The following is a 24,985-nucleotide window of genomic DNA, read 5'->3' as shown; positions in this document are numbered from 1 at the left end:
TGTCTTTTGTATTTTTGTTGTTGTTGTTGTTATCGTTGTTGTTGTTGCTATTTCTTGGGCCGCTCCCGTGGCATATGGAGGTTCCCAGGCTAGGGGTTGAATCGGAGCTGTAGCTGCCAGCTTACACCACAGCCACAGCAACACGGGATCCGAGCCGTGTCTGCAACCTACACCACAGCTCACGGCAACGCTGGATCGTTAACCCACTGAGCAAGGGCAGGGACCGAACCCGCAACCTCATGGTTCCTAGTCGGATTCGTTAACCACTGTGCCACGACGGGAACTCCTCTTTTGTATTTTTTAAATCTTGTTTGCATTCAGCCAACATCAGAGAAAAGTTCCAGAAGTGCAGGTGCTACTTCTTGGAGGTCAGCTTCCAGACATCACCTTGTCCTTTAAAATTCAAATGAAAGTTGGCCTGAACCCCTACCCCACAGGATGGGAAGCAAGTGTTTCCACTGGATATGGTGATGACAAGCCACACACAACTGATCCGATTGGCGCTAACAAGGGGCATCAGCAGGCACTGCAATGCAGGATATGATGGGGAGGACTGGAGGGTGGAGAAGGTCCTAGATGCTGGATGGTGGGCACATTCAGTCCCACACACATCATCTTGGTGACTGGGAACAGTGGAGAAGGTCAGCTTTAAGAAAATAGAGAGGGAGTTCCCTTGTGGTGCAGTGGGTTAAGGATCTGGCATTATCGCTGCTGTGACACGGGTCCGATCCCTGGCTGGGGAACTTTTGCATGCCAAGGGCACAGCCAGTGAAAAGGGGAAGGAGCAAAAAAAAGAGAGAGAGAACAAAACCCTGGTGGAGGAGGCAAGGAGATGTGGTCAAATGAAGACAGGGAGATGTTATTTTCTAGAAAAGAGGAAGGATGGAGTTCCCACTGTGGTGCTATTGGTGAAGAATCTGACCGCAGTGGTTTGGCTTGCTGCGGAGGTGCAGGTTCAGTTGATCCCCAACCCAGGAACTTCCATATGCTGTGCGTGCGGCCATAAAAAAAGAAAAAGAAAAAAGAGGAAGGATAGTCCCTCTTTTCCAGGGAACAGGGATGGGTACCCATCATGGTGAGAAAGGAGTCAGGACAAGGTTTCTCAGCCTTGGCCCTGCTGACATCGGAGCCGGGTCATTTTTGGGGTGGGGGAGCATTCTGGGTGCTAGGGGAGTGGAGCAGCACTCCTGCTCTGACCCACTCGATGCCAGGAGCCCCCCTAAGTCATGCTAACAAAAGTGTCCTCAGACATCACCCAGTGGGGTATCAAAATCCCTTTACAGTGAGAACCCCTGGGTTAGTAGATCACCATCTGGCAATTTGTTATCCTGTTGCTTCACTTGTATTCCTGGTGGTGAAAGACTGTGGTCCTCTCCCCTAATAAGACAGAGCCCTGCCCCAGTCACTGCCAGGTGCTTGCTAGGCTCTAGATGGAGAGCTGATCACTGCCCCCTGAGAGGGAAACAAACTCGGAAGGGTCCAGCTTGCCTGGCCTCTGTCTTACTTCTCATCATGATGTTCCAGGCTGTCTCTCAATGAGGTGATTGCCTGAGGTTTAGTGAATCAATAGCTAGAAGGTTCCAAGCCCCTTGGCTGAGGTGGAAACACTGTCTGTTGACACAGCGTGAACGGGCCAGAGAGAATGTATAACCCAGGTAAAGCTGGGCTGCCTGGGGGCCAGTCTTAGGATCATCGCATCAACTGGTCACATCCAAACCAAACATGCATCTGCCTCCAAAGCATCAGTCGACCCACTCTTTATATATCTTCCACCTACCACCACGTTGCCTAAAATCCCTCCTTCCTCACCACCTTTCCCTTTCTCCCTCCAAAATTCACCCATGCTGGCAGGCTTTTCCTTGATGCCGCAATTTTCTCCTGGTCCCCTTCCTGATCTTCCAGGTCAGTTCTTTTCTCTCCCATGGTCCACAGCTCTTTTCCCTTTGGGGGAGGGGGGCATAGGATTCACATAAAACTCACCATTTCAATCATTTTTTTTTTGCCACACGCTAGGCATGCAGAAGTTCCCCAGGACAGTGATGGAACCTGAGCCACAGCAGTGACAACAGTGGCCTAGTAACTGCTAGGCCACAAGGGAACGCCTATTTTAACCATTTCAATGTGTACAGTTCAGTGGCATTTAGTGCATTCGTTATGTCATGCGAAAGTCACCACCACTGAGTACGTTTTCATCCCCCTAAAAGAGGCCCCATTCCCATCAGCATCATTCCCTATCTCCCTCCCCCAGCCCCTGGGAACCACTAATCTGCTCTGTGTTTCTGTGGATTTGCCTGTTATGGATGTTTCTTTCTTTTTTTTTTTTTCTGACTTCTCCTGCAGAATGTAGAAGATCCCAGACCAGGTATCGAACTAGTGCCACAGGAATGACAATACTGGATCCTTAATCTGCTGAGCCACCAGGGAACTTGGATGTTTCATATAAACGGAATGTCACAAACTGTGGCCTCTCTCTCTCTCTCTCTCTCTCTTTCTTTCTTTCCTTTTTGGCTGTCCTGCAGCATACGGAGTTCCTGGGCCAGGGATGAGATCTGAGCCGCAGTTGTGACCTAAGGCTGCAGCTATGGCAATGCCAGATCCTTTTTTTTTTTTCTTTGTCTTTTTTTTTAGGGCCACACCAGCAGCATATGGATGTACCCAGGCTAGGGGTCAAATTGGAGCTGTAGGAGTTCCAAATTGGCTCGGTGGTTAACGAATCCGACTGGGAACCATGAGGTTTCGAGTCCGATCCCTGGCCTCACTCAGTGTGTTAAGGATCCTGCATTGCCGTGAGTTGTGGTGTAGGTCACAGATGCGGCTCGGATCCTGCATTGCTGTGGCTGTGGTGTAGGCCGGCCGCATATGTTTTTAGTTCTTTTGGGTAAAGAGATGCCTTGGAGTGGAATTGCTGAGTCAGATGGCAATTCCATATTTAACTTATTGCAGAACCATCAAGGACTACTTGTAACACAAGTCAGTCTAGTCTCTGTCCTTCCTCTTCTTTCCATCATTTGTTTAATAGCATCCAAAGAGCTAATTCCTCAGCCCCTGGTCATCCAGCCCCTGTCCCCACAATTCTACTCCTGTCTCTTAGAATGTGACTCCTCTGGGGACCTCAGATAAATGGGATCATTCAGAGTTGGGATCCTACTTCACAAAGCATAATGTCCACAAGATTCATCCATGTTGTAGCATGTCCTTCCTTTTGGAAGTTCTCTGGTGGCCTAGCAGGTTAAGGATCCAGCATTGTCATTGCTGTGGTATGGGTTTGATCCTTGGCCCTGGGAACTTCTGAATGCCACAGGCACAGGAAAAAAAAAAAAAATTCCTTTTTAGGACTGAATAATATTCTATTGTATGGAGGCTTGACATTTTTTTATCCAGTCAACTATCAATGAACACTCAAGCTGTTTCCATGTTTTAGCCATTGTGAATAACGTTGGTCTGAATATGTGTATACAAATGTCTCCTTGAATCACTGCTTTTAATTTTTTTTTATGGCCATGCCTGCAGCATATGGAAGTTCCTGGGCTGGGGATTGAACCTGCACCCCTGTAGTGAGCCAGTCAGATTTTTTTTTTTTTTTTTTTTTTGCTTTTTAGGACCACACAGCATATGGAAATTCCCAGGATATGGGTGGAATCAGAGCTACAGCTGCCAGCTTACGCCACAGCCACAGCGACACCAGATCTGTGATCTACACCACAGCGCAAAGCAATGCCGGATCCTCAACCCACTGAGCAAGGCCAGGGATCGAACTCGCACCCTCATGGACACTTGTCAGATTGGTTTCCACTGCACCACAACAGGACCTCCCCAGCAATCTTGGCAGAGTCCTAAAAGAGTTTCTGCAAAACCAGTGGTTCCCAACCAGGGACAGTTTTCCTCCCTTCCCCCATTTGACACTTGGCAATGCCTGGAGACATTTTTGGTTGTTCAGACTGGAGGAGAGGGCCACTGGCATCTCGTTAGAAGAATTGGGGATGCTTCACAACATCCTACAGGATCCAGGAGCCCTCCGCAACAGAGAAAGATCTGGCCCTAGATGTCAGTGTGGTGGGTGAGAAGCCCAGCTCTATCTTTATCTCTGAACTTCCAGGGAACTCACGGAGCCCTCCCCTTCTTTTCTCTTTTCAGGTATAGAACATCCTGTTTCACATATTTCTGGTGACAACTGCTGTTACAGTGAAAATTCCTTTTGCATGGTGAGTACCATGTATTGTGTTTCATGTTTTATTCTGCTCTGAGCAGAGAAAAACATTTTTTTTTTAATTTTTAGGGCTGCAGGTGTGGCATATGGAAGTTCCCAGGCTAGGGGTCAAATCAGAGCTGTTGACCTATCCCACAGCCACAGCAGTGTGGGATTCGAGCCACATCTGTGACCTATATCACAGCTCGTGGCAATGCTGGATCCTTAAGCTACGAAGCAAGGCCAGGGGCTTGAACCCACATCCTCATGGTTACTAGTTGGGTTCTTAACCTGCTGAGCAACAATGGGAACTCCCAGAGAAACTTAGGAATGGAAATAAGGACAGAGTAAACCTTGAGGCCTGGCACCATGATAGATTCGGGCAGTGTTATTTCCCGGGGTTCAGAAGAGGACCTGAGATAAAGGCACGGCTCTGGCTGACACACTATGAATATATCCACCTATCTTCTTCTTCTTCCTTTTTTTTTTTTTTGGCCATGCCCATGGCATGTAGAAGTTCCTGGACAAGGCATTGGACCCACACCACAGCTGCAATCTGAGCCGCAGCAGTGACAATGCCGATCCTTCACCCAATGAGCTACCAAGGGAACTCCTTAACCTGTTATTTCGAAATAGTTATAGATATATAGGGAAGTTGAAAACAATACAGACTCCCATTATCCCTCATCCAGTTTCCCCCAATGGTTATATCTTATGTAACTATAGTGATAAAAATAGGACATTGACATGGACACAATTGTGTAAAGTCAGAGAACCACTACTGACATCAAAATACTGAATTATTCCATCGCCCCAGACCTCCCTGCCCTGCCAACCACTAATCTGTTCTCCGTCTCTCTAAATTTGTAATTTCAAGAATATTATATAGGGGGAGTTCCCATCGTAGCGCAGCAGAAACAAATCCGACTAGGAACCATGAGGTGGCAGTTCCATCCCTGGTCTTGCTGAGTGGGTTAAGGATCCGGCATTGCCGTGAGCTGAGGTGTAGGTCACAGAGGTGGCTCGGATCCTGCATTGCTGTGGCTGCGACTATGTCTGGCAGCTACGGCTCTGATTAGACCCCTAGCCTGGAACCTCCATATGGTGCAGGTGCGGCCCTGAAAGGCAAAAGCAAAAAAAAAAAAAAAAAAAAAAAGGAATACTATATAGGGAGTTTCTGTCGTGGCTCAGCAGAAACGAATCTGACTAGCATCCACAAGGATGCAAGTTTGATCCTCCGCCTCACTCACTGGGTTAAGGATCCAGCGTTGCCATGAGCTGTGATGTAGTTCGTAGACACAGCTCAGATCCTATGTTGCTGTGACTGTGGTGTAGGCCAGCAGCTGTGGCCCCAATTTGACCCCTAGCCTGGGAACCTCCATGTGATGCGGGTGCAGCCCTAAAAAAAAGACAAAAAAAATAGAATATTATATAAATGACATCATACATTTGAAACCTTTGGGGACTAGTTTTTTTCTCAGGAGACTCATCTAATTCTATGTGTTTTATGTCTAGTCTGTACCTTTCCATTGCTGAGTAATTTTCTACAGTATGGATGTACCAGAATTGGGTTGTTTCCATTTTCAGCTATTGCAAATAAATCTGCCATAAAGGTTCCCATACAGGTTTTTGTGTGGACATGAGTTTTCATTTCTCTGGGACAAATGCTCAGGAGCATGATCACTTGTATCTGTCTCCCAACTCCCCCCTTTTGGGGGACTGTGCTCAAGGCAGGTGGAAGTTACAGGGCCAGGGATTGAAGCTGAGCCACAGCAATGACAATGGCTGATCCTTAACCACTGGGCTTCCAGGGAACTTCCATTCCCCCAAACTGAGATGTGCTTGCTTCGGCAGCACATACACTAAAATTGGAACAATACAGAGAAGATTAGCACAGCCCCTGAACAAGGATGACACACAAATTCATGAAGCAGTCCAAATATTTTAGACATTTCTCCAAAGAAGACATATGGATAGCCAATAGGCACATGAAAAGATGCTCAACATCACTAATTATCAGAGAAATGCAAATCAAAACTATGAGGTACCACCTCACACCAGTAAGAGTGGCCTAGAAAATGGTAAGAAAGTCTACAAATAACAAATGCTAGAGAGGGTGTGGAGAAAAGGGAAACCTCCTGCACTGTTGGTAAGAATGTATTGGTATAACCGCTATGGAAAACAGTATGGAGGTTTCTCAGAAAGCTAAATATAGAACTACCATATGATCCAGGAATCCCACTCCTGGGCATATATCTGGACAAAACTGTAATTTAAAAAGATACATGCACCTGTATGTTCATTGCAGCATTATTCACAATGGCCAAGGCATGGAAACAACCTAAATGTCCACCAACAGATGAATGGTTTAAGAAGATGTGGTACATATATACAGTGGAATACTACTCAGCCATAAAAAGAACAAAATAATGCCATTTGCAGCAACATGGATGGAGCTAGAAATGCTCATACTAAGTGAAGTAGGACAGAAAGAGAAAGACAAACACCATATGATATCACTTATATAGGGAATCTAAAATATGGCACAAATGAACCTATCTACAAAACAGAAACAGACTCACAGACATGAATAATAGACTTGTGGCTGCCATGGGGGAGGGGAGAGGAAGCAGAATGGACTGGTAATTTGGGGTTAGTAGATGCAAACTATTACATTTAGAATGGACAAGCAATGAGGTCCTGCATACAGCACAGGGAACAAAAGGCTTTCAGGATAGAACATTATGGAAGATAGCATGAGAAAAATATATATATGAATGACTGGGTCACTATGCTGTACAGCAGAAACTGACACAACACTGTAAATCAACTACTCTAATAAAAATAAAATATTAAAAAATAATAAAATTGAGCTGTAATTTACATACCATGCTATGTAAATGTAAGATGTACAGAGGGTTGATTAACCACATTTACATATTGCAATATCATTGCCACCCTAGCAGGTCATAAAATTATCACTTCTTTTTTGTTGTGGGAGCAATTGAGATCTAGTTTCTTAGCAACTTTGAAGTTTATAATACACAGTTATTGTCTGCGATCACTATGCTGTTCATTAGACCTCCAAAACTTATTTATGTAACTTAAAGAACACAACCCCAGCTGTCCCTTCACCCTCTGTCTCCTTTTTCTTTTTAATGGCCAAACCCGTGGCATATGGAAGTTCCCAGGCTAGGGGTCGAATTGGAGCTGCAGCTGCTGGCCTACACCATAGCCACAGCAACGCAGGATCCAAGCCGCATCTTCGACCTACACCACAGCTCACAGCAACGCCAGGTCCTTAACCCACTGAGCGAGGCCAGGGATCAAACTCGCATTCTCATGGATGCTCTTCCAATTCTTAACCTGCTGAGCCACAATGGGAACTCCAGCCCTCTGTCTCCTTTATATTTATTTTTTTTATTTTTATTTTTTTCTTTAGGGCTGCACCTGCAGCATATGGAGGTTCCCAGGCTAGGGGTCCAGTTGGAGCTGTAGCTGCCAGCCTACATCACAGCCACAGCAACACAGGATCCTTAACCCACTGAGCAAGGCCAGGGATCGAACCTGTATCCTCATGGACACTAGTCAGATTCGTTAATCGCTGAGCCATGACAGGAACGCCAACCCTCTATCTCCTTTTAAAGAGACTGCTTTATTTTGTGTTCTTCCAGGATATAAGTAATTCGGTTTTTGCTTATTTGCATGGAGCTCAGATATCTCAGACCAATATCTATTTTTCAAACACACGGGGATACAGATTTCAGAAGTTTGCTCATGAAAGACAGGTATGTTCAATTTGGTAAGAAAGCCAACAACAAAAAGTATGTCCCCTGTATGGTCGGGGAATTCGCTGTCCATGCAGATCAAGGACTTGTCTCTCTTGAAGGGTCCAGCTGGCTACGAGGGCAGGGGAAATTCCAGGTGGGAGCAGCGTGCTGGGAGACCAGGATTAGGAAAGCAGGACAGCACTGTTTAGGGAAAGTGCTGGTGCCGCGATAAAAGATGGATGTGGATGATGACACCGGGTATCACCATTATCCTCATTTTACAGATGAGTGAACTGGACTGGTTGAATGTGTGCCTCCCCCCCAAAAAAACTTATGTCCACCTCGAACCCTGGAATGTAGCCTTCCTTGGAACTAGGATCTTTGCAGATGCAGTTAGTTAAGATGAGGTTATCTTGGATTAGGGTGGGTTCTAACCCCAATGAGAGGAGAGGAGTGGGGCAGGCAGAGAACAAGGCCCTGGGAAGACAGAGGCAGAGATGGGAGAGACCCAGCTGGAAGCCAAGAAGCACCCCAGGTGCTGGTAACCCCTGGAAGCTGCAAGAGAACAGCAGGGTTTCTTCCTCGGAGCCTCTGGAAGGAACCCTCCCTCGTGACACCTTGATTTCAGACCTCCAGCTTCCATAACTGTGACGGCACACCCCTGCTGGTTGTTTTTTTTTTTTTTCTTTTTCTTTTTTGGCTGCCTCATGGCACATGGAGTTTCCAGGGCCAGGGAGCAGATCTGACCCGCAGTTGGGACCTACCTCACAGCTGCAGCAACGCCAGATCCTTTTAAGCCACTGTGCCTAGGCCAGTGGTCTAACCTGCATCCTGGTGCTGCAGAAATGATGCTGATCCCATTGTGCCACAGCGGGAACTCTCATCCCTGGAATTTTTTTTTTTTTTTTTTTTTTTTTTTTTTTGTCTTTTTAGGGCCGTACCTGAAAGGGAGGTTTCCAGCCTAGGGGTCCAATCAGAGCTATAGCCACCAGCCACAGCAATGCAGGATCTGAGCTGCATCTGCAACCTTCACCACAGCTCACAGCATTGCGGGATCCTTAACCCACTGAACGAGTCCAGGAATCGAACCCGAGTCCTCATGGATGCTAGTTGGGTTTTTTAACCACTGAGCCATGACGGGAACTCCCCATCCCTACAGTTTTAAGCCACTGAGTATGTGGCATTTTATTATGGCAGCCTCCCCCCCTGAAAATGAATACACAGACAAAGGCTCAAAGAGGTGCAAGGCTTCTGCCAAGGCCACACGGCTGGGCAGAGTTGGCAGTTGAACAGCTGAAGAGGACGGGAATCCTTGGGTAGTTTAGAGGATGACGGCATTTTGATGACACAGAGAATGGCTTCACCCTCAGACACTCAGGAAGTTGGTCCAAAGGAAGCCAGACAGAGTGTACTCTGCTCTCCAGTTCTGATCATGTCTCACATCTGGTTTCTTGTCCCTGCCCTGGAGGCCCAGCAAAGCCTGGAACCTAACTGGCCACGTGTTTTCATTCAAAACTAGGCCTGGAAGGACCTGAAGTTAATGTTGGTGCTCCATTGAAAACTGTTGCCATTTAAATCCCCAATTGTATTAGAGTTCTCCAGAGCAACAAAGCCCACAGGAGGTATAGGGACAGAGATATAAACATATAGAACACACATGGAAGGAACTGGCCCACGTGATTACGGAGGCAGAGAGGTGCCACATCCTGCTGTCTGCAAGCTGAACTCCAGGAAGATGGATGGCATAATTCAGCCCAAGGTCAAAGGCCTGAGAACCAGGGGGCTGCTGGTTTAAATCGTGGAGTCTGAAGGCCCAAGAACCAGGAGCTCCAAAGTCCAAGGGCTAGAAGATGTGGACCTCTAGCTCAAGAAGAAAGAGCCAGTGAAAGAAAACAAGAAAGCAAGCAAGGAAGGAAGGAAGGAGGGAAGGAAGGAATGAAGGAGAGGGAGAGAGAATGAAAGAAAAGAGAAAAAGAGAAGGAAAGAAAGAAAGAAAAAGAAAGAAGGGAAGGAAGGAAGGGAGGAGCCAATTCACCCTTCCTCCACCTCTTTGTTCTGTTTGGGGCCCCAACAGGGGTTCAGAATTTCCCCCTCTTTCTGCTCCACCATCCTCAACCTCAGGACTCATGACATTCCAAACACTGATGGCAGGGCAGGGGAAATTCCAGGTGGGAGCAGCGGGCTGGGAGACCATATGGCACAGGCACTGCCCAGTCAGAATAGATGCTGGCCATGGAAATAGAGCAAGATCTGTGGTCCCCGACCATGTCAGGCACCGATCCCAGAGTCGCCTAATTGTGGGAAGGCCAAGGGAGGGTCTCTGGTCCACAGAATAATGAATCCTTGAGGATGTCCACCTTCTAATCCCCCAGAACCTGTGTCTACAGTATCTTGATAGCAAAGGGGTTCAGCAGATGAGATTAAGGTGATGATCTTCAGAAGGGACATGATCCTGAATTACCCAGGTAGACCCAGTATCATCACACGGTCCTGATAAGAGGGAGGCAGGTGAGTCAGAGTCAGAGGAGACTGTGATGATGGAAGCAGAGGTGAATGAGAGAGAGACAGAGAGATGGAGGGATTAGAAGACGCTATGCTCAAAAGAAGAAGATGCAATGCTCCTGGCCTTGAAGGTGGAGGAAGGGGCTGTAAGCCAGGGAACGCGGGCACCTCTACCAGCCAGAAAAGTTAAGGAAACAGATTCTCCTGTGGTACCTCCAGAGGGAACAAGCCCTGCCCACACCTGGATTTTAGTCCATTATGGACTCTGACCTCCAGAACAATTGAAGTCACTAAGTCTGTGGGCGTTACAGCTGACCCAGGAAATGCAAACAACCTTCTGTAGGGAGGGTCCAGGGATGCTTGGCTGAAGGATGCTTGCCACCAACTCCAGAAGTATCTCAGTACTTCCTCAGTGGGTGCTCTCCAGCTGAAGACCTATCCCACTCAGCCAGCTGGCATTCCTCCCACATTGCAAGCTGAGGTTTCATCTCCAGGCATCATCTCCCCAGTAGGCAGGAAGACAGGAGCTTCGTCTTTGCACTCAAGAAGACCTTTCCAGCAGTTTCCGCTGTGGCAAAATGGGATCAGCAGCATCTTTGGAACTCTGGGGCACAGATTTGATCCCTAGCCCAGCACAGTAGGTTAAAGGTCTGGTGTGGCTTCGGCTACGGTTTAGGTTGCAACTGTGGCTCGGATCTGATCCTTGGTCTGGGACCTCTATATACCGTGGGGTGGCCAGAAAAGAAAAAAAAAGAAAAAAGACCTTTCCAGAAGACTTACCTTCACATCACACTAGCCTGGAGCTGAATCCCCTGCCACCCCATCCTAGTCTGTGGCCAAGGGGCTGACATTCCTCATTGTGGTCCAGGGTAATCACCATACATCCCCTGAGATCAAGGCCTCTTTGGAGCTCCCCTGGCAGGGAAAAAGAAGTTGGGGTAACTGGTGGGGAGGAGATGGGCAGGCCACCACGATGTCTAGGCACCTTGCTAGCCGGGATAGACTAACCGTAGGTATCAGTGTGCACGGGCTGCCACAGCAGATAGCACAAACTGGTGACTTAAACAACACAGTTGTGGAGTTCTCACGGTGGCACAATGGGATAGGGAGCTTTTATGCTGTGCCAGGATGCAGATTTGATCCCGGGCCCAGCACAGTGGGTTAAGGTTCTGGCGTTGCCATTGTTATGGCTTAGGTCAAAACTGTTGCTCGGATCTGATCCCTGGCCTGGGGTGGCCAAAAAAGAAAAAAACAAACAGTTATCTCTCATGGTTCTGGAAGCTGGGAAATCCAAGTTCAAGGTGCTAGCTGATTCACCATTTCTGGAGAGGGCTCTCTTCCTATCTTGCAGACAGCCACCTTCTTGCTGTGTCTTCCACAGCAGAGAGAGACAGACACCAAGAGAGCACGAGCTCTGGTGTCTCTCCTTATAAGGGCACTAATTCTATCATGAGGGCCCCAATCTCATGAGCTCACCTAAACTGAATCACTCCCCAGAGACCCCCTCCTCCACACACCATCACATTGGAGATGCTATGGTCTGAATGTTTGTATCCCCCCAAATTCATATGGTAAAATAATCATGCCTGATGTGATGGTGTCAGGAGGTGGGGCCTTTGGCAGGTGCCTAGGGCACAGAAAGAAGCTCCAGCCCTGGAGAGGGCCCTCACTTGACCATGCTGGCACCTTGATCTTAGCCTTCCAGCCTTACAGAACTCTGAGCAGTCAATTCCTATTGTTTATGAGCCACCCAGTCTATGGTATTTGCTTGTGGCAGCCTGAACGGACTAAGACAGGGGTTATGGTTTCAACCTGTGAATTGGGGTGCGGGGGGAGGGGACACAATTTGGTCCGTAGCACTATATATAATAGAAATACCACCCCCACACACACACACACACACATACAAACCAAATAAGAGGCTTACATAAGATGCTGGTCTTTCTCTCTTACCTGAAAAATGAGTGGAGGTAGCCATGGCAACGGATCCCACTGTTCCCAGGTAGGGGTCCTTGGCCTCATGCTCCAACTTGCCTGCTGGGTATTTTGCTGACCAGCCAAAGATCAAGAACAGGGAACCTAGGAAGGAGTGAGGGATTTAGGCAAGCATCTCACAGCCTGGGTCACACCACTCCCTCCAGCACCCCAAACAGAGCCGCCTTCACTTAAGATTCTGCCCTAGATGCTGTGTTTTCACAGAGGGGAGGTAGATCATGATTTTAAAAATGACTTTCCTTCATCTCGTGTACTAGATAGTGTAAAATTTGGAATTAAACACACATTTATGATTTATTGACTTGCACTATTTTGTTTGTTTCATAGGCGGAACTAGTCGGGTCACTGGGTGGGGCCTTCTACTTTCACTCCCTGTCACAGGTCGGACTGCTTCTCATCGACCAACAGAAGGTGAGTACCTTTTACACCTTTCATACTGGGAAGGACAACCTCAGTGACCTTTATCCTTAGCCAGGTTTTTGTCAAAATTCACACAGTTTAGACTTTGGTATCTGAAATCCACCTAGCTTTTCATTCACCTATCCACCCATGTATCCATCCATCCAATCATCCATCCACCTGCTCATCCATCCACACATCCATCCATCCATTTATCTATTTATCTACCCACCCACCCGCCTATCTACTCCTCCATCTATCATTCCATCCATCCTTCCATTTTTATTTTAATTTTTATTTTATTTTTTTTACTTTTTAGGGCCACACCCGCAGCATATGGAAGTTCCCAGGCTAGGGGGCAAATCCGAGCTACAGCTGCTGGCCTACACCACAGCCACAGCAACATGGGATCCAAGCCGCATCAGCAACCTACACCACAGCTTACAGCAATGCCGGATCCTTAAGCCACTGAGTGAGGCCAGAGATGGAACCTGCATCCTCATGGGTCCTCGTTGGGTTCGTTAACCGCTGAGCCACGAAGGGAACTCTACTCCATTTATCTATTTATCCATCCACCTATCTACCCACCTACTCATCCATCCATCCATCCATCCATCAACTCACCTACTCATCCATCCACACACCCATCCATTTATCCATCCACTCTCCCATTCATCCATCTACTCATCCATCCATGAACCTATTCATCCATATACCCTCCCACAAACCCACACACCAACCACTCCTCTCTCCCCCATTCATTTGCTCATTCAGTCTTGCATTCAGCAGTATTTAAGTAGGGTCTGGGAGGTGCTGGGCACTAGGATAAAATACAAGGTATGCTGTTACGTGTTACTGATGGCACCCAAGACCATTTTATGGCCACTTTTTAGGGCCACACCTGCAGCATACGGAAGTTCCCAGGCTAGGGGTCGAATTCCAGCTACAGCTGATGGCCTATACCACAGCCAAACCAACACTAGATTCAAGCCACATCTGCCACCTACACCACAGTTCACAGCAATGCCGGATCCCCGACCCACTGAGCAAGGCCAGGGATTGAACCCACTTCCTCATGGATACTAGTCGGATTCATTTCCACTGCACTAGAATAGGAACACCCCCCTGCCAAGACCATTTTAAATGCCTCACATCAATGATTTTTAATGATTATTTTCACGTGTATTCAGAAAATCAGGTCAAGAAAACTGTGACTTCACAGATATTATTTAGGATAAGACTAATTTAAGTCTTAAGGAATCAGTTCATGCAAAGTGCACTTGAAAAAACAGCAAGTCAGGCAAAGATTAAAGCGCAGTCAGAACCCTCGTGTTGCAAAACCTGTGAGTAGAGTGTGCTCTGAAGTGTGGAGGACCCAGCAACAGCAAGCTCCTGGAGGCTGGGCTGCAACCTGGTGCCCCCCACAATCATAGTTGGAGGGGTTGCCCAGCCTCCCATCCAGAGTCCCCTCACAAGCAGGAACCGCCAGGGTGCATCATGAATAAGAGACACTCCCACAACTCTGGAACTCTCCAGAATGTAGTGGTGTCTGAGGAGTCTGGCTCTGGTTTCCTGTGCATGGTTTCCCAGTCAGTCACAAGACTTTACCTGGTGGCAGCAGTGGGGACTGGGGGGTAGGTGTGAGAGGTGAGGGTTGAGGGCTGGGGGGTGGGAAGCTGCCCTCCCCCCACTCCATACCTGCAGTCTCTGAAGGTGGCCTGATCCAAGACTCCGGGCCCCTGGCCGGGCAGGCTCTTAGCATCTCCTCGTCTCTGCATTCCTAGCCCAGGTGTGGTCCTCAGGCCTCGGCCCCCTAAGGGAGGGAGGAGGGGGAAGCCTGGAGCCACTTCTTTCCTGTCTGACTCAGTACTTTCCCGCTTCTGGCTCTTCCCCTTCTGGAGGCCTCAGGTGCATAAAACTGCAGGTGCCTCCAGTTCAGGGCTCCCAGCACTGGGAGATGCACCCGACACCTGCGCTGACCCAGCAGACCCTCCTCACTTCTGTCAGGGAAGGACCAGGTATCTTGGTGTTTTCTCTGGCCTGGGCTCTTGCTTTCCCCACTGCAGCAGCCGATTCAAGGTGGCTACTCTGACCCCTGGCAGCTCAGCTGAGCTCCCTCTCAGGGTCCGGGGACCAAGGCGGCCAAGCCATTACTTGGCAGGTCTGAGAGCTGGGAGCTGCAGGCTCACACTCCCAACCCTTAGCGGATGGAGTGGGGGCGGGATGAGTCAAGATCAGCACCCACCCTGGCCCCAGCCACTAAGCTTCTCTCCCTGCCCCAGGAGGCTTTTTTTTTTTTTTTTAAATGGCTGCACCAGAGGCATATGGAAGTTTCCAGGCCAGGGATTGAATATGAGCTGCAGCTTTGGCAATGCCTGATCCTTAAACCACTGTGCGGGGCTGGGATGGAACCAGAGGGATGCAGGTTTCTTGATTGACACGTGTCAGTGTTAGTGATGTCTGTGCTGGTTTCCGTTTTTGTTCTTTGGCCATGCCCATGGCATGTGGAAGTTCCCTGGCCAGGGATGGAACCCACATCAAGCAGTGGCAGTGCTGGATCTTTAACCACCAGGCCACCAGGGAACTCCAAGTGCTTTTTGTTTTTGTTTTTGCTTTTGAGGGCCACACTCGTGGCATATGAAATTTCCCAGGATAGGGGTCAAGTTGGAACTGCAGCTGCCAGCCTATGCCACAGCCACACCAGATCCAAGCCACATCTGTGACCTACACCACAGCTCACAGCAACACTGGATTCTTACTTAACCCACTGAGCAGGGTCAGGGATCAAACCTTCATTCTCACGGATGTCAGTTGAGTTTGTTACCACTGAGCCACAACAGGAACTCCTGGTTTTTGTTGTTGTTGTTGTTGTTTTTAATTCCATCCTCACATAGTGCTGTCAGAGGTCTTCCAGAAAGAGACAAGGGAGAACTTTGATAACCACGCAGAGGAATTTAGATTTCACCTAAGAGTCTTTAGAGGGTCACGAGATGCAAAAGGCTGTTAGGAAAAGACTCGGGGGGGAGCAGCCCGGCAAAACTGGCTTAAATAATAATCCAGGTACAAGGGCCCAGAGTGGGCCTGGCTGAGCAGAACCAGGGAGTGCTAGTCTTTAGACCCCACGGGAGTTTTGGGTAAATAGTCCTTTGTCGGGGTTTGCATCATGGCTCAGTGGAAACGAATCTGACTAGAATCCTGGGGATGCAGGTTCGATCCCTGGCCTTGCTCAATGTGTTAAGGATCCAGCGTTGCCGTGAGCTGTGGTGTAGGTTGTCGATGTGGCTCGGATCTGGTGTTGCTGTGGCTGTGGTGTAGGTCGACGGCTGTAGCCCTGATTAGACCCCTAGCCTGGGAACCTCCATATGCCACAGGTGCAGCCCTAAAAAAGAGAAAAGACAAAAAAAAAAATAGTCCTTTGTCATGAGGGCCTGTCCAAGGCACTGTGGGGTGGGGGGGTGGAGCAGCCTCCCTGCTCCCACTCACTGGATTCCAGGAACCCCCCAAGTCATGATGACCACAGATGACCCCAGACTCTGACCAGTGTCCCCTGCGGGCAGAATCACCCCAAGCTGAGAACCACCGGCCTAGGTAATAAGGTCTGAAGAAGTTTGAATAACACAGCACATGGACCCACTCAGTCCCATCGCTGAGAAACTGCTTGACCTGGTGATCTCGTTTCTCGCTCAAGGGTCAGTATTCTTCTCTCAGGCCATGTTCAGCTACTCAGACCACCCCCTGAACCGCAGTTTCGGGCTGCCCTTTGACTACAATGGGACCCTCGACATCCTCATCGCCCCAGGCCAGAAAGGCATCTTGATCTTCTGGTTTGAGAAGAGCCTGCTGGTTTCTCGAAATGCAGGTGAGATCAAGGCCCAGGTGGAGCAAGTGCAACCCTACCCCCACCCCACCCCATGACAAGTGGATGACACAAACCCATTCTCATGTTGCTATTCTCACCGTGTTCGCTGCCCATTTCCCACCTTCATGTTCTCTGCCCATTTCCCACCTCCTGGGATCTTTAGAGTCCGGGGGCAGGTTCTGAAAATCACCAGATGCCTAGGACAGAGGGGGCCAAGTCCAGGAATGGCAGCTCTTGTTCTGAGACCTAGGACCTATGAGCCCCAGCCCACCAGCCCTCATAAGGAGAGGAGCAAAAGGCAGCCACCCCCCAGGCGGAGATGCTGTCAGGAACCTCTGGGCACAGTGGTGGCTGCCAGAGCACCCACAGCTGCAGCACACTTCCCAGTACCAGTCAGGCTGTTTGAACATGGCTGTTTCCTTCCTATGCAAGGAAAGGGCTCAGGGCTGACCTGGCCATGTGGGGAACCCATTCCAGAAAGAAAGCTCTGCCTGATTCCTTATACATATCACAGTAAAAGGCATGGTGTCTGGTCCATTTCTCAGAGCTCTCACACCAAGGAGACATACCAGGGTCTCATTGTCTTAAACCTAACGTCTTCTGTGTGATGTTTTACAACATTGCCTCTTGCGGCTACATTTTCCTTGATTCCTTATAAATTTGTGAATCAAGAGCCAGGGTGGGCGGCAGGGGATCCCCCTTCCCACCATGTGCACAGGTCTTGGGATTTGTCCTGTTATCTCACAGGTCAGCTGGTCGACCCGGTCCGGGTGCGAGAAGGACAACACATCCTGTATCCTTCCATCTTTGATGCCAACATCACCATCCACAGCATCGCTGCCAGTGCGTGCCTGAGCTGCGGGTAGATTTCTAGAAGGGCTTTAGACCCAACTTATTCACCGCTAACTGGTCAGGTCCAGCCCCACCAAAACAGAAACAGAGTACAATTATTACACATTATGGTATGAGTCAGGGCAGAAACTTTTGTGCCCTTTCATGAAATGGAATGTAGTTGGATCTCATTCCCTGGGGCTGCTGTAACAAAGCACCACGAATGGGGTGACCATATCAACACTTATTGTCTTCCAGCCTGGAAGCCAGAAGTCCAAGATCAAGGCAGGGCTGTTTCCTCCTGAGGCTTTTCTCCTTCGCTTGCAGACAGCTGTCTTCCCCCTGTGTCTTCCCATCACCTTCTCTCTGAGTGTGTCTGTGTTCAAACTGCCCCCCACACCTTTTTTTTTTTCCTTTTATGGCCTAGGCACCTGTGGCATATGGAAGTTCCCAGGCTAGGGGTCGAGTCAAAGCTGTAGCTGCCAGCCTACACCACAGCCACAGCAACGCCAGATCCGAGGTCCACCCCTCTTTCCCTTTTTCATCACACATCATTTTGTATTTTATTTTGGTAATAACACAACATGAGATCTACTCTCTGAACAAAATTTTTTTTTTGGAGGTTCCTAGGCTAGGGGTCGAATCGGAGCTACAGCTGCTGGCCTACACTACAACCACAGCAACACCGGATCTGAGCCATGTCTGTGACCTACCTCACAGCTCACGGCAACGCCAGATCCTTAACCCACTGAGTGAGGCCAGGGATCAAACCCACATCCTCATGGATCCTAGTTGGGTTGGTTAACTGCTGAAGCATGAAGAGAATTCCTGAACGAATTTTTAAGCACACAGTATAGTAGGCACAACGTTGTACAAGAGATCTCTAGAACGTCTTCATCTAGTGTCACTGAAACTCTGTCCTCATGAAACAGACTCCCAGCCCCTCCTCCAGCCCCCAGCCCCACCATCTTACCTCTGTCTTGATGGATCTGACTCCTCTAGAGACCTCCTGTGAGTGGAATTAGACAGTATTTATCCTTCTATGTCCGGCTGATTTCACCAAGCATCATGTCCTCAGTGTTTGTCCATGTTGTCACATATTATAGGGTTTCCTCTTTTTTTATATAGCCACACCCATGGCATGTGTAAATTCCTGGGTCAGGGACTGAACCTGTGCCACAGCAGGGACCCAAGGCACTGCCGGGACAATACTGAGTCCTTAACTGCTAGGCTGCCATGGAACTCTTGGATTCCCTTCTTTTTGAGGCTGAATAATATTCCATTGTATGGATGGCCCACATTATCTTGATCCATTCATCTGCCAGTGATACTTAGGTTGTTTCCAGATCTTGACTTCTGTGAATAATGCTGCATTGGACATGGCCGTGGAGAAATGGAAACCAACACCTAAAAAAGAGAGAGAAATGTTGGTGTAGGTGTGGAGAAATTGGAACCTTTATGCACTGTTCATGGGAATGCATAATGCAGCCAAGGAGTTCCCGTTGTGGCTCAGTGGTTAACGAACCTGACTAGGAACCATGAGGATGTGGGTTTGATCCCTGGCCTCAATCAGTGGGTTAAGGATCCGGTGTTGCTGTGAGCTGTGGTGTAGGTCGCAGACGGCAGCTCAGATCCGGTGTTGCTGTGGCTCTGGTGTAGGCTGGCAGCTACAGCTCCAATTAGACCCCTAACCTGGGAACCTCCATATGCCGCGGGAGCGGCCCTAGAAAAGGCAAAAAGATAAAAAATAAATAAATAATACTAAAAATAAGAACCCAACATAGTGTCTGTGAGGATGCGAGTTCAATCCCTGGCCTTGCTCAGTGGGTTAGGGATCCAGTGTTCCTACAAGCTGTGGTAGAAGTCGCAGATGTGGCTTGGATCTGGCGTGGCTGTGGCTATAGCATAGGCCAGAAGCTGCAGCTCCAGTTTGACCCCTGGCCTAGGAACTTCCATATGCCACAGGTCCAGCCATTAAAAAAAAAAAAAAAAAAAGTGCAGCCCCTGAGGAAAACTGTATGGTGATTCCTAAAAAAATAAGAGTTCCCCTATAGTGCAGCAGGTTAAGGATCCAGCATTGTCACTGCAACAGTTCAGGTCACTGCTATGTCATAGGTTCGATTCCTGTCCTGGGAACTTCCACATGCAACCGGTACAGCCATTAATGGATGAATGAATAAAAATTTAACTACCATGTGATCCAGGAATCCTACTCTGTATACTTTGGCAATGTGAGATCTGAGCCACGTCTGTGACCTACACCACAGCTCACAGCAACACCAGATCCTTTACCCACTGAGCGAGGCCAGGAATCAAACCTGCATCCTCATGTGTACTAGTTGGGTTTGTAAACTGCTGATCCACGACTCCATCCCTCACCCCTACTGCCATGTGAGGACACAGCTAGAAGTTAACTATAGACCCAGAAACAGGTTCTCACCAGGCTCTGTATCCTCTGCCACCTCGATCTTGGACTTTAGCCTCCAGAACTGTGAAAAATGTGTCTTGTTTGTAAGCCACCCAGTCTACAGTGTTGTTATAGCAGCCCAAATGGCCTAGACACAGGAAAAGCAGATTATTTTCTTTCTTTCTTTTTTTTTTTTTTGGTTACAGCTTTATTGAGATATGATTCATATACCATAGCGTTCACCCAAAGTGTATGATTCAATGTTTCTTTTTGTTGGGGAAGCCTGCATCATGCAGAAGTTCCTGGCCAAGGATCAAACCCAAAACCCTGGCAGTGACAGTTGGATCCTTAACCTGCTAGGCCTCCAGGGAACTCATTTCTTTTTTTCAGTATATGCAGAGTTGGGCAGCCATCACCACAATCCATTTTAGAGCATTTTCATGGCCAACCTCCCAAAAGAAAGCCATATTCTTCACCCCACAAGCCCCATCTCTCCCCTGCCCCTGGCAACCACCAATCTACCTGCTGTCTCTATAGAGTCACCTACTGTAGACATTCCACGGGAAAGGGATCTTGTGGTCTTTCGTGACTGGTGTCTTTGACTACATGTCTTCAAGGTTCATCCACATTGTAGGGTGTGTCAGCGTTTCGCTCCACTGTAAGCATGGACCACATGCTGTTTATCCATTCAACTGCCTTTGGACATTTGGGTTGTTTCTTCTCTGGGGCCATGATGCGTCACTCTGCCATGAACATTCGAGTACAGGTTTTCACACGGACACGTGTTTTAATTTCTCTTGGATTGACACCTAGATGCATATAAGGTCAAATGGTCACTCTGCATTTGACCTTTTGGGGAACTGCCCGGCTACCTTCCGTACAGGATGCCCCACTTTATATTCCCACCCATGGTGCAAGAGGCCTCCCAGAATATGATCCCACATATATAAAACTGCCAGAAAAGGAGTTCCTGCTGTGGTGCAGTGGGTTAAGGATCTGGTGTTGCTGCAGCTGTGACAAAGGTCGTGCCTTCAGCTCGGTTTCGATCCCCAGCCCCAGGAACTTCTACATGCCTAGGATGTGACTGAAAAAGAAAAAAAAAAACTATCAGAAAGAATGTTTGCTAAAATCCTAACAGTGGTCACTAAGTCAGGGGTCAACAAAGCATGACCTGTGGGCCAATTCCAGCCCAGCAGTTGTGTTTTTTTTTTTATACAGCATTTTAATTTGTATTTATTTTTGCTGTTTAGGGCTGCACCCACAACATTTGGAGGTTCCCAGGCTAGGGGTCCAATCAGAGCTACAGCAGCCAGTCTATACCACAGTTCACAGCAATGCCCGACCCTTAACCCACTGAGCAAGGTCAGGGATCGAACCCACCACCTCTTGGTTACTAGTCAGATTCATTTCCACTGCGTGATGACAGGAACTCCCCCAGCATTTTATTTAAAAACTTTAGAGAATGCATTTTCACATTAGCGATCCCCACAGTAGGAAAACAACAATTTATTGCTTATAATGTTATCTTTGCGGACAGATTATTTTTGAACAAGTAAAATAAACACATTTGAGGATTAAGTCTCAGTTGAGAATCTGTAACAATTTGAAACATCTATAACAGGACCTCGTCCCTACATGGAACTTCTCTATTATTCAGAAATTCTCCAGGCTCTTCTTCGAGGGATTTAGAAATCAGTAATGTGAAATATCAGCATTTCTAATTTTCTGATTTCCCTAGGACATGTAACCATCAGTAATAGTCTGCAAAAACTAAACACTGCCTAATTTTCTGCAAAGTCTTTATTTATGACTTAACAGTCTTTCCCTTTCTCCATCATCCTAGGACAAATATAGAAGTTTGATCAGATACCGAGAGTAATAAAGCTGAATTCCCGTTTAAAGTTTGATAACTTAAAAGGCAAACGCTCATATATAATGTTTAGTTACACTGAGTCTTATGAGAAGCTGAGAGATACTCCAGAATACAGAGCTTAGTCTCACAACTTCTTGGATGCAATTCCTCTCAAATCTTTCCTCAAAGATTAAATTCTAAAAATAACCAGCTGGGAGTTCCTGTTGTGGCTCACTGGAAATGAATCTCACTTGTGCAGGTTCCGTCCCTGGCCTCCATCAGTGGGTTAAGGATCCGGCATTGCCAAGAGCTGTGGTGTAGGTTGAAGACATGGCTCGGATCCCGCGTTGCTGTGGCTCTGGCGTAGGCCAGCGGCTATAGCTTCAATTCGAGCCCTAGCCTGGGAACCTCCATATGCTGCAGATGCACCCCTAAAAAGACAAAAAAAAAAAACCCAGCTGATTGGGAGAAGAGGTTTGTCTCACCAATGGACTTATCTGTTCTTTCCTCCTTATTGTGAGCCGAATGGCATGACAGAACAGAGGTGAGGAGGTGTATGAAGTTCTCAAGTTATAAAGTCTAAAAGTCCAGAGCTTCCACAGCATAGCAACAGCTTTGCAGATGCCCACATCGGGTAGTTAAAATAACAAAGCCCAGCAAAGATGAGAGCCAGGAGTGCCAAAGGGCCTGCCTGGGCAGCTTTCTGCAGTGCATCCCCTCTGACATAGTAACAACTTGTCCAGTGTCCCAGTGACATGAAGAGTGAGGGCTGTGGCCAGAGGGTAGTCCATTGCCGAGCAAGGATTCAAATAAGCCGCTGGAAGTAGGCCCAGGAGCAAAACGCTGACAACTCTCTTGCCAGTCCAGTGGAGAGATGCAGCCTTGGAATCAGACTAGTGGCTGGGTGACAGGTGAATGTGCTGCATTCCACACCATCCCCCAGAAGGTCGGCTCCGGAGAAATGCTGAGACATGAGCAGGTTTGACCACCGGGGTTCAGAGGAACAGAGCTCCTCCTCTTTGGGCCCCACAGAGGGTGCTCAGCCTCCAGAGAGTCGCCATGTGGCTGCTGAAGGCTCAAGGTCATCCCCACCAGTTGTTTTTGTAAATAAAGTTTTATGGGCACACATTCCACCTATCCATTTATGAGCTGTCTTGTATCAGATGTCACATGACCAGCAAAGCAGAGAATCCTTACCATCTGGTCCTTTACAGGAGAAATTTGCTGACCCCTGGTCTGTATGATGGAATTTGGGATAGTTTTTAATTAAAAATTTTTTTGGTCCACAGAAACAACCCTCATTTCAACTCTTGTTCTGCATTGTTTGGTTTTTTCCTAGATGAAAACGAACTGGCAGTTTTAACTCGGGAGAGTAATTTGTACTATGGCAGCCTGGGAATTCTGTCAAGTTCTCTAATCAAAGTAGGTGCAATCCAGAGTTCCAATTTTGGCTCAGTGGGTTAAGAACCCAACTAGTATCCACGAGGATGTGGGTTCGATCCCTGGCCTCACTCAGTGGATTAAGGATCTGGCATTGCTGCAAGCTGTGGCATAGATCACAGACATGGCTTGGATGGCACATTGCTGTGGCTGTGGTGCAGACCGGCAGCTGCAGCTCCAATTTGACTCCCAGCCTGGCCTGGGAACTTCCATGTGTCACAGGTGTGGCCATAAAAAGCAAAAAAAAAAAAGAATCAACCCAAAAACAGAAAGAGTTGGTACAACCCCATTGTTACCTGGTTGGTAAGGGATAACTGCCTTGGTAAGTTACCACTGCGGCACAGCAGGTTAAGGATCCAGCATTGTCTCTGGAGTTGCTCAGGTCACTGTGGAGGCAAGGGTTCAATCCCCAGACTGGGAAATCCTAAATGCCATGGTTGTGGCAAAAAAAAAAAAAGAATAATCATCTTGTTCACAAACATCTGATCCTTTTTCTGAAGAAATTGCTCTAGTTATTAAAATAGCAATAGTATTTTTCATAGCAATGGCAATAACTTAATTTTAATTCATTGTACATTACAAAGTAACATTTAATAATTTGAATAGAAATTTCAGTAGCTATTAAAACAACAATGGCAGCTAACACTTAGTACTTAGAAAATGGCAGATGCTGGTCTTAGCACCTGCTGTCTGTTACCCCAGCCATTGCCTTAAGTAGAACCGAGAGTTCCCATTGCGGCTCAGTGGAAACAAATTCGAATAGTATCCATGAGGATGTTGGATTGATCCCTGGCCTTGCTCAGTGCGTTAAGGATCTGGCATTGCCATGAGCTGTGGTGTAGGTTGAAGACACAGCTCAGATCCCGAGTTGCTGTGCCTGTGGTGTAGGCCGGCAGGTGTAGCTCTGGTTCCACCCCTAGCCAAATAGGGACCCCTAATTTCCATATGCCACAGTAACAACCCTGGAAAAAAAAAAAAAGAACCCAACATAGTGTTCGTGAGGAAGTGGGTTTGATCCCTGGCCTCGCTCAGTGGGTTAATAATCCCGTGTTGTCACAAGCTGCAGCACAGGTCCCTGATGTGGCTTGGATCTGACATTGCCATGGCTCAGGTGTAGGCCGGCAGCTGCAGCTCCAATTCGACCCCGAGCCTGGGAACCTCCATATGCTTTGGGTGCATATGGAAAAGAAAAGAACAACAAAAAAGAAGTCAGAGTTCCCATCATGGCTCAGTAGTTAATGAACCCAACTAGCATCCATGAGGACCGGAGTTCAATCCCTGGCATCACTCAATGGGCTAAGGATCTGGCATTGCCATGAGCTGTGGTATAGGTCACAGACACAGCTCGGGTCCTAAGTTGCTGTGGCTGTGGTATAGGCTGGCAGCTACAGCTCCAATGGGACCCCTAGCCTGGGAACCTCCATATGCTGTAGGTGCGGCCCTAAAAAAAAAAAAAAGTAGAACCTATATTGTTCCCATTGGACAGATGGAAAAACAGAAGCACAGGGAGTTAAATTCACTTGTCAGAGGTCAGAGAGGCAGGAGGTGTTGGTACTGGGCTTAGCTCACACTATCTTGTACATCATGTGTATCTGATGTTAGTTCATTCCCACAACAGCCCTTTGAAGGAGATGATAGCATCCACTTTTACACAGGAGAAAACCAGAGTTCAGGTTTCTCTGTCTCCTAAGCCCCTCAACTTGTGAGCAGCTGAGCCAGAAAAGTCCCCCAAGGTGTTCTGACT

At 47.9% G+C, this 24,985-nt stretch overlaps 1 protein-coding gene, 1 non-coding gene and 1 pseudogene across 2 annotated transcripts in view; 2 read left to right on the top strand and 1 right to left on the bottom strand.

The window, feature by feature from the left end:
• The first annotated feature begins 1,226 nt into the window (after window positions 1-1,226).
• The window catches only part of CATSPERD (cation channel sperm associated auxiliary subunit delta), a 48,415-nt gene continuing 24,656 nt past the window's right edge, over window positions 1,227-24,985 (top strand). The window contains exons 1-7 of the mRNA XM_047774716.1: window positions 1,227-1,282; window positions 4,097-4,202; window positions 7,861-7,974; window positions 12,781-12,864; window positions 16,561-16,711; window positions 17,459-17,554; window positions 23,141-23,223. Coding sequence (XP_047630672.1) covers window positions 1,227-1,282; window positions 4,097-4,202; window positions 7,861-7,974; window positions 12,781-12,864; window positions 16,561-16,711; window positions 17,459-17,554; window positions 23,141-23,223 — 690 coding nt within the window. The remainder of the gene's footprint in view (window positions 1,283-4,096; window positions 4,203-7,860; window positions 7,975-12,780; window positions 12,865-16,560; window positions 16,712-17,458; window positions 17,555-23,140; window positions 23,224-24,985) is intronic.
• Window positions 6,025-6,131, top strand: LOC125126637 (U6 spliceosomal RNA). Its single transcript, XR_007134732.1, has one exon. It is a non-coding gene; the product is annotated as a U6 spliceosomal RNA (small nuclear RNA).
• On the bottom strand, window positions 21,531-22,862 carry LOC125123883 (succinate dehydrogenase [ubiquinone] cytochrome b small subunit, mitochondrial-like; annotated as a pseudogene).

The sequence above is a fragment of the Phacochoerus africanus genome, chromosome 4 (assembly GCF_016906955.1).
Source record: "Phacochoerus africanus isolate WHEZ1 chromosome 4, ROS_Pafr_v1, whole genome shotgun sequence".
NCBI lineage: Eukaryota > Metazoa > Chordata > Mammalia > Artiodactyla > Suidae > Phacochoerus > Phacochoerus africanus.
This window is presented reverse-complemented; position numbering and strand designations above follow the sequence as displayed.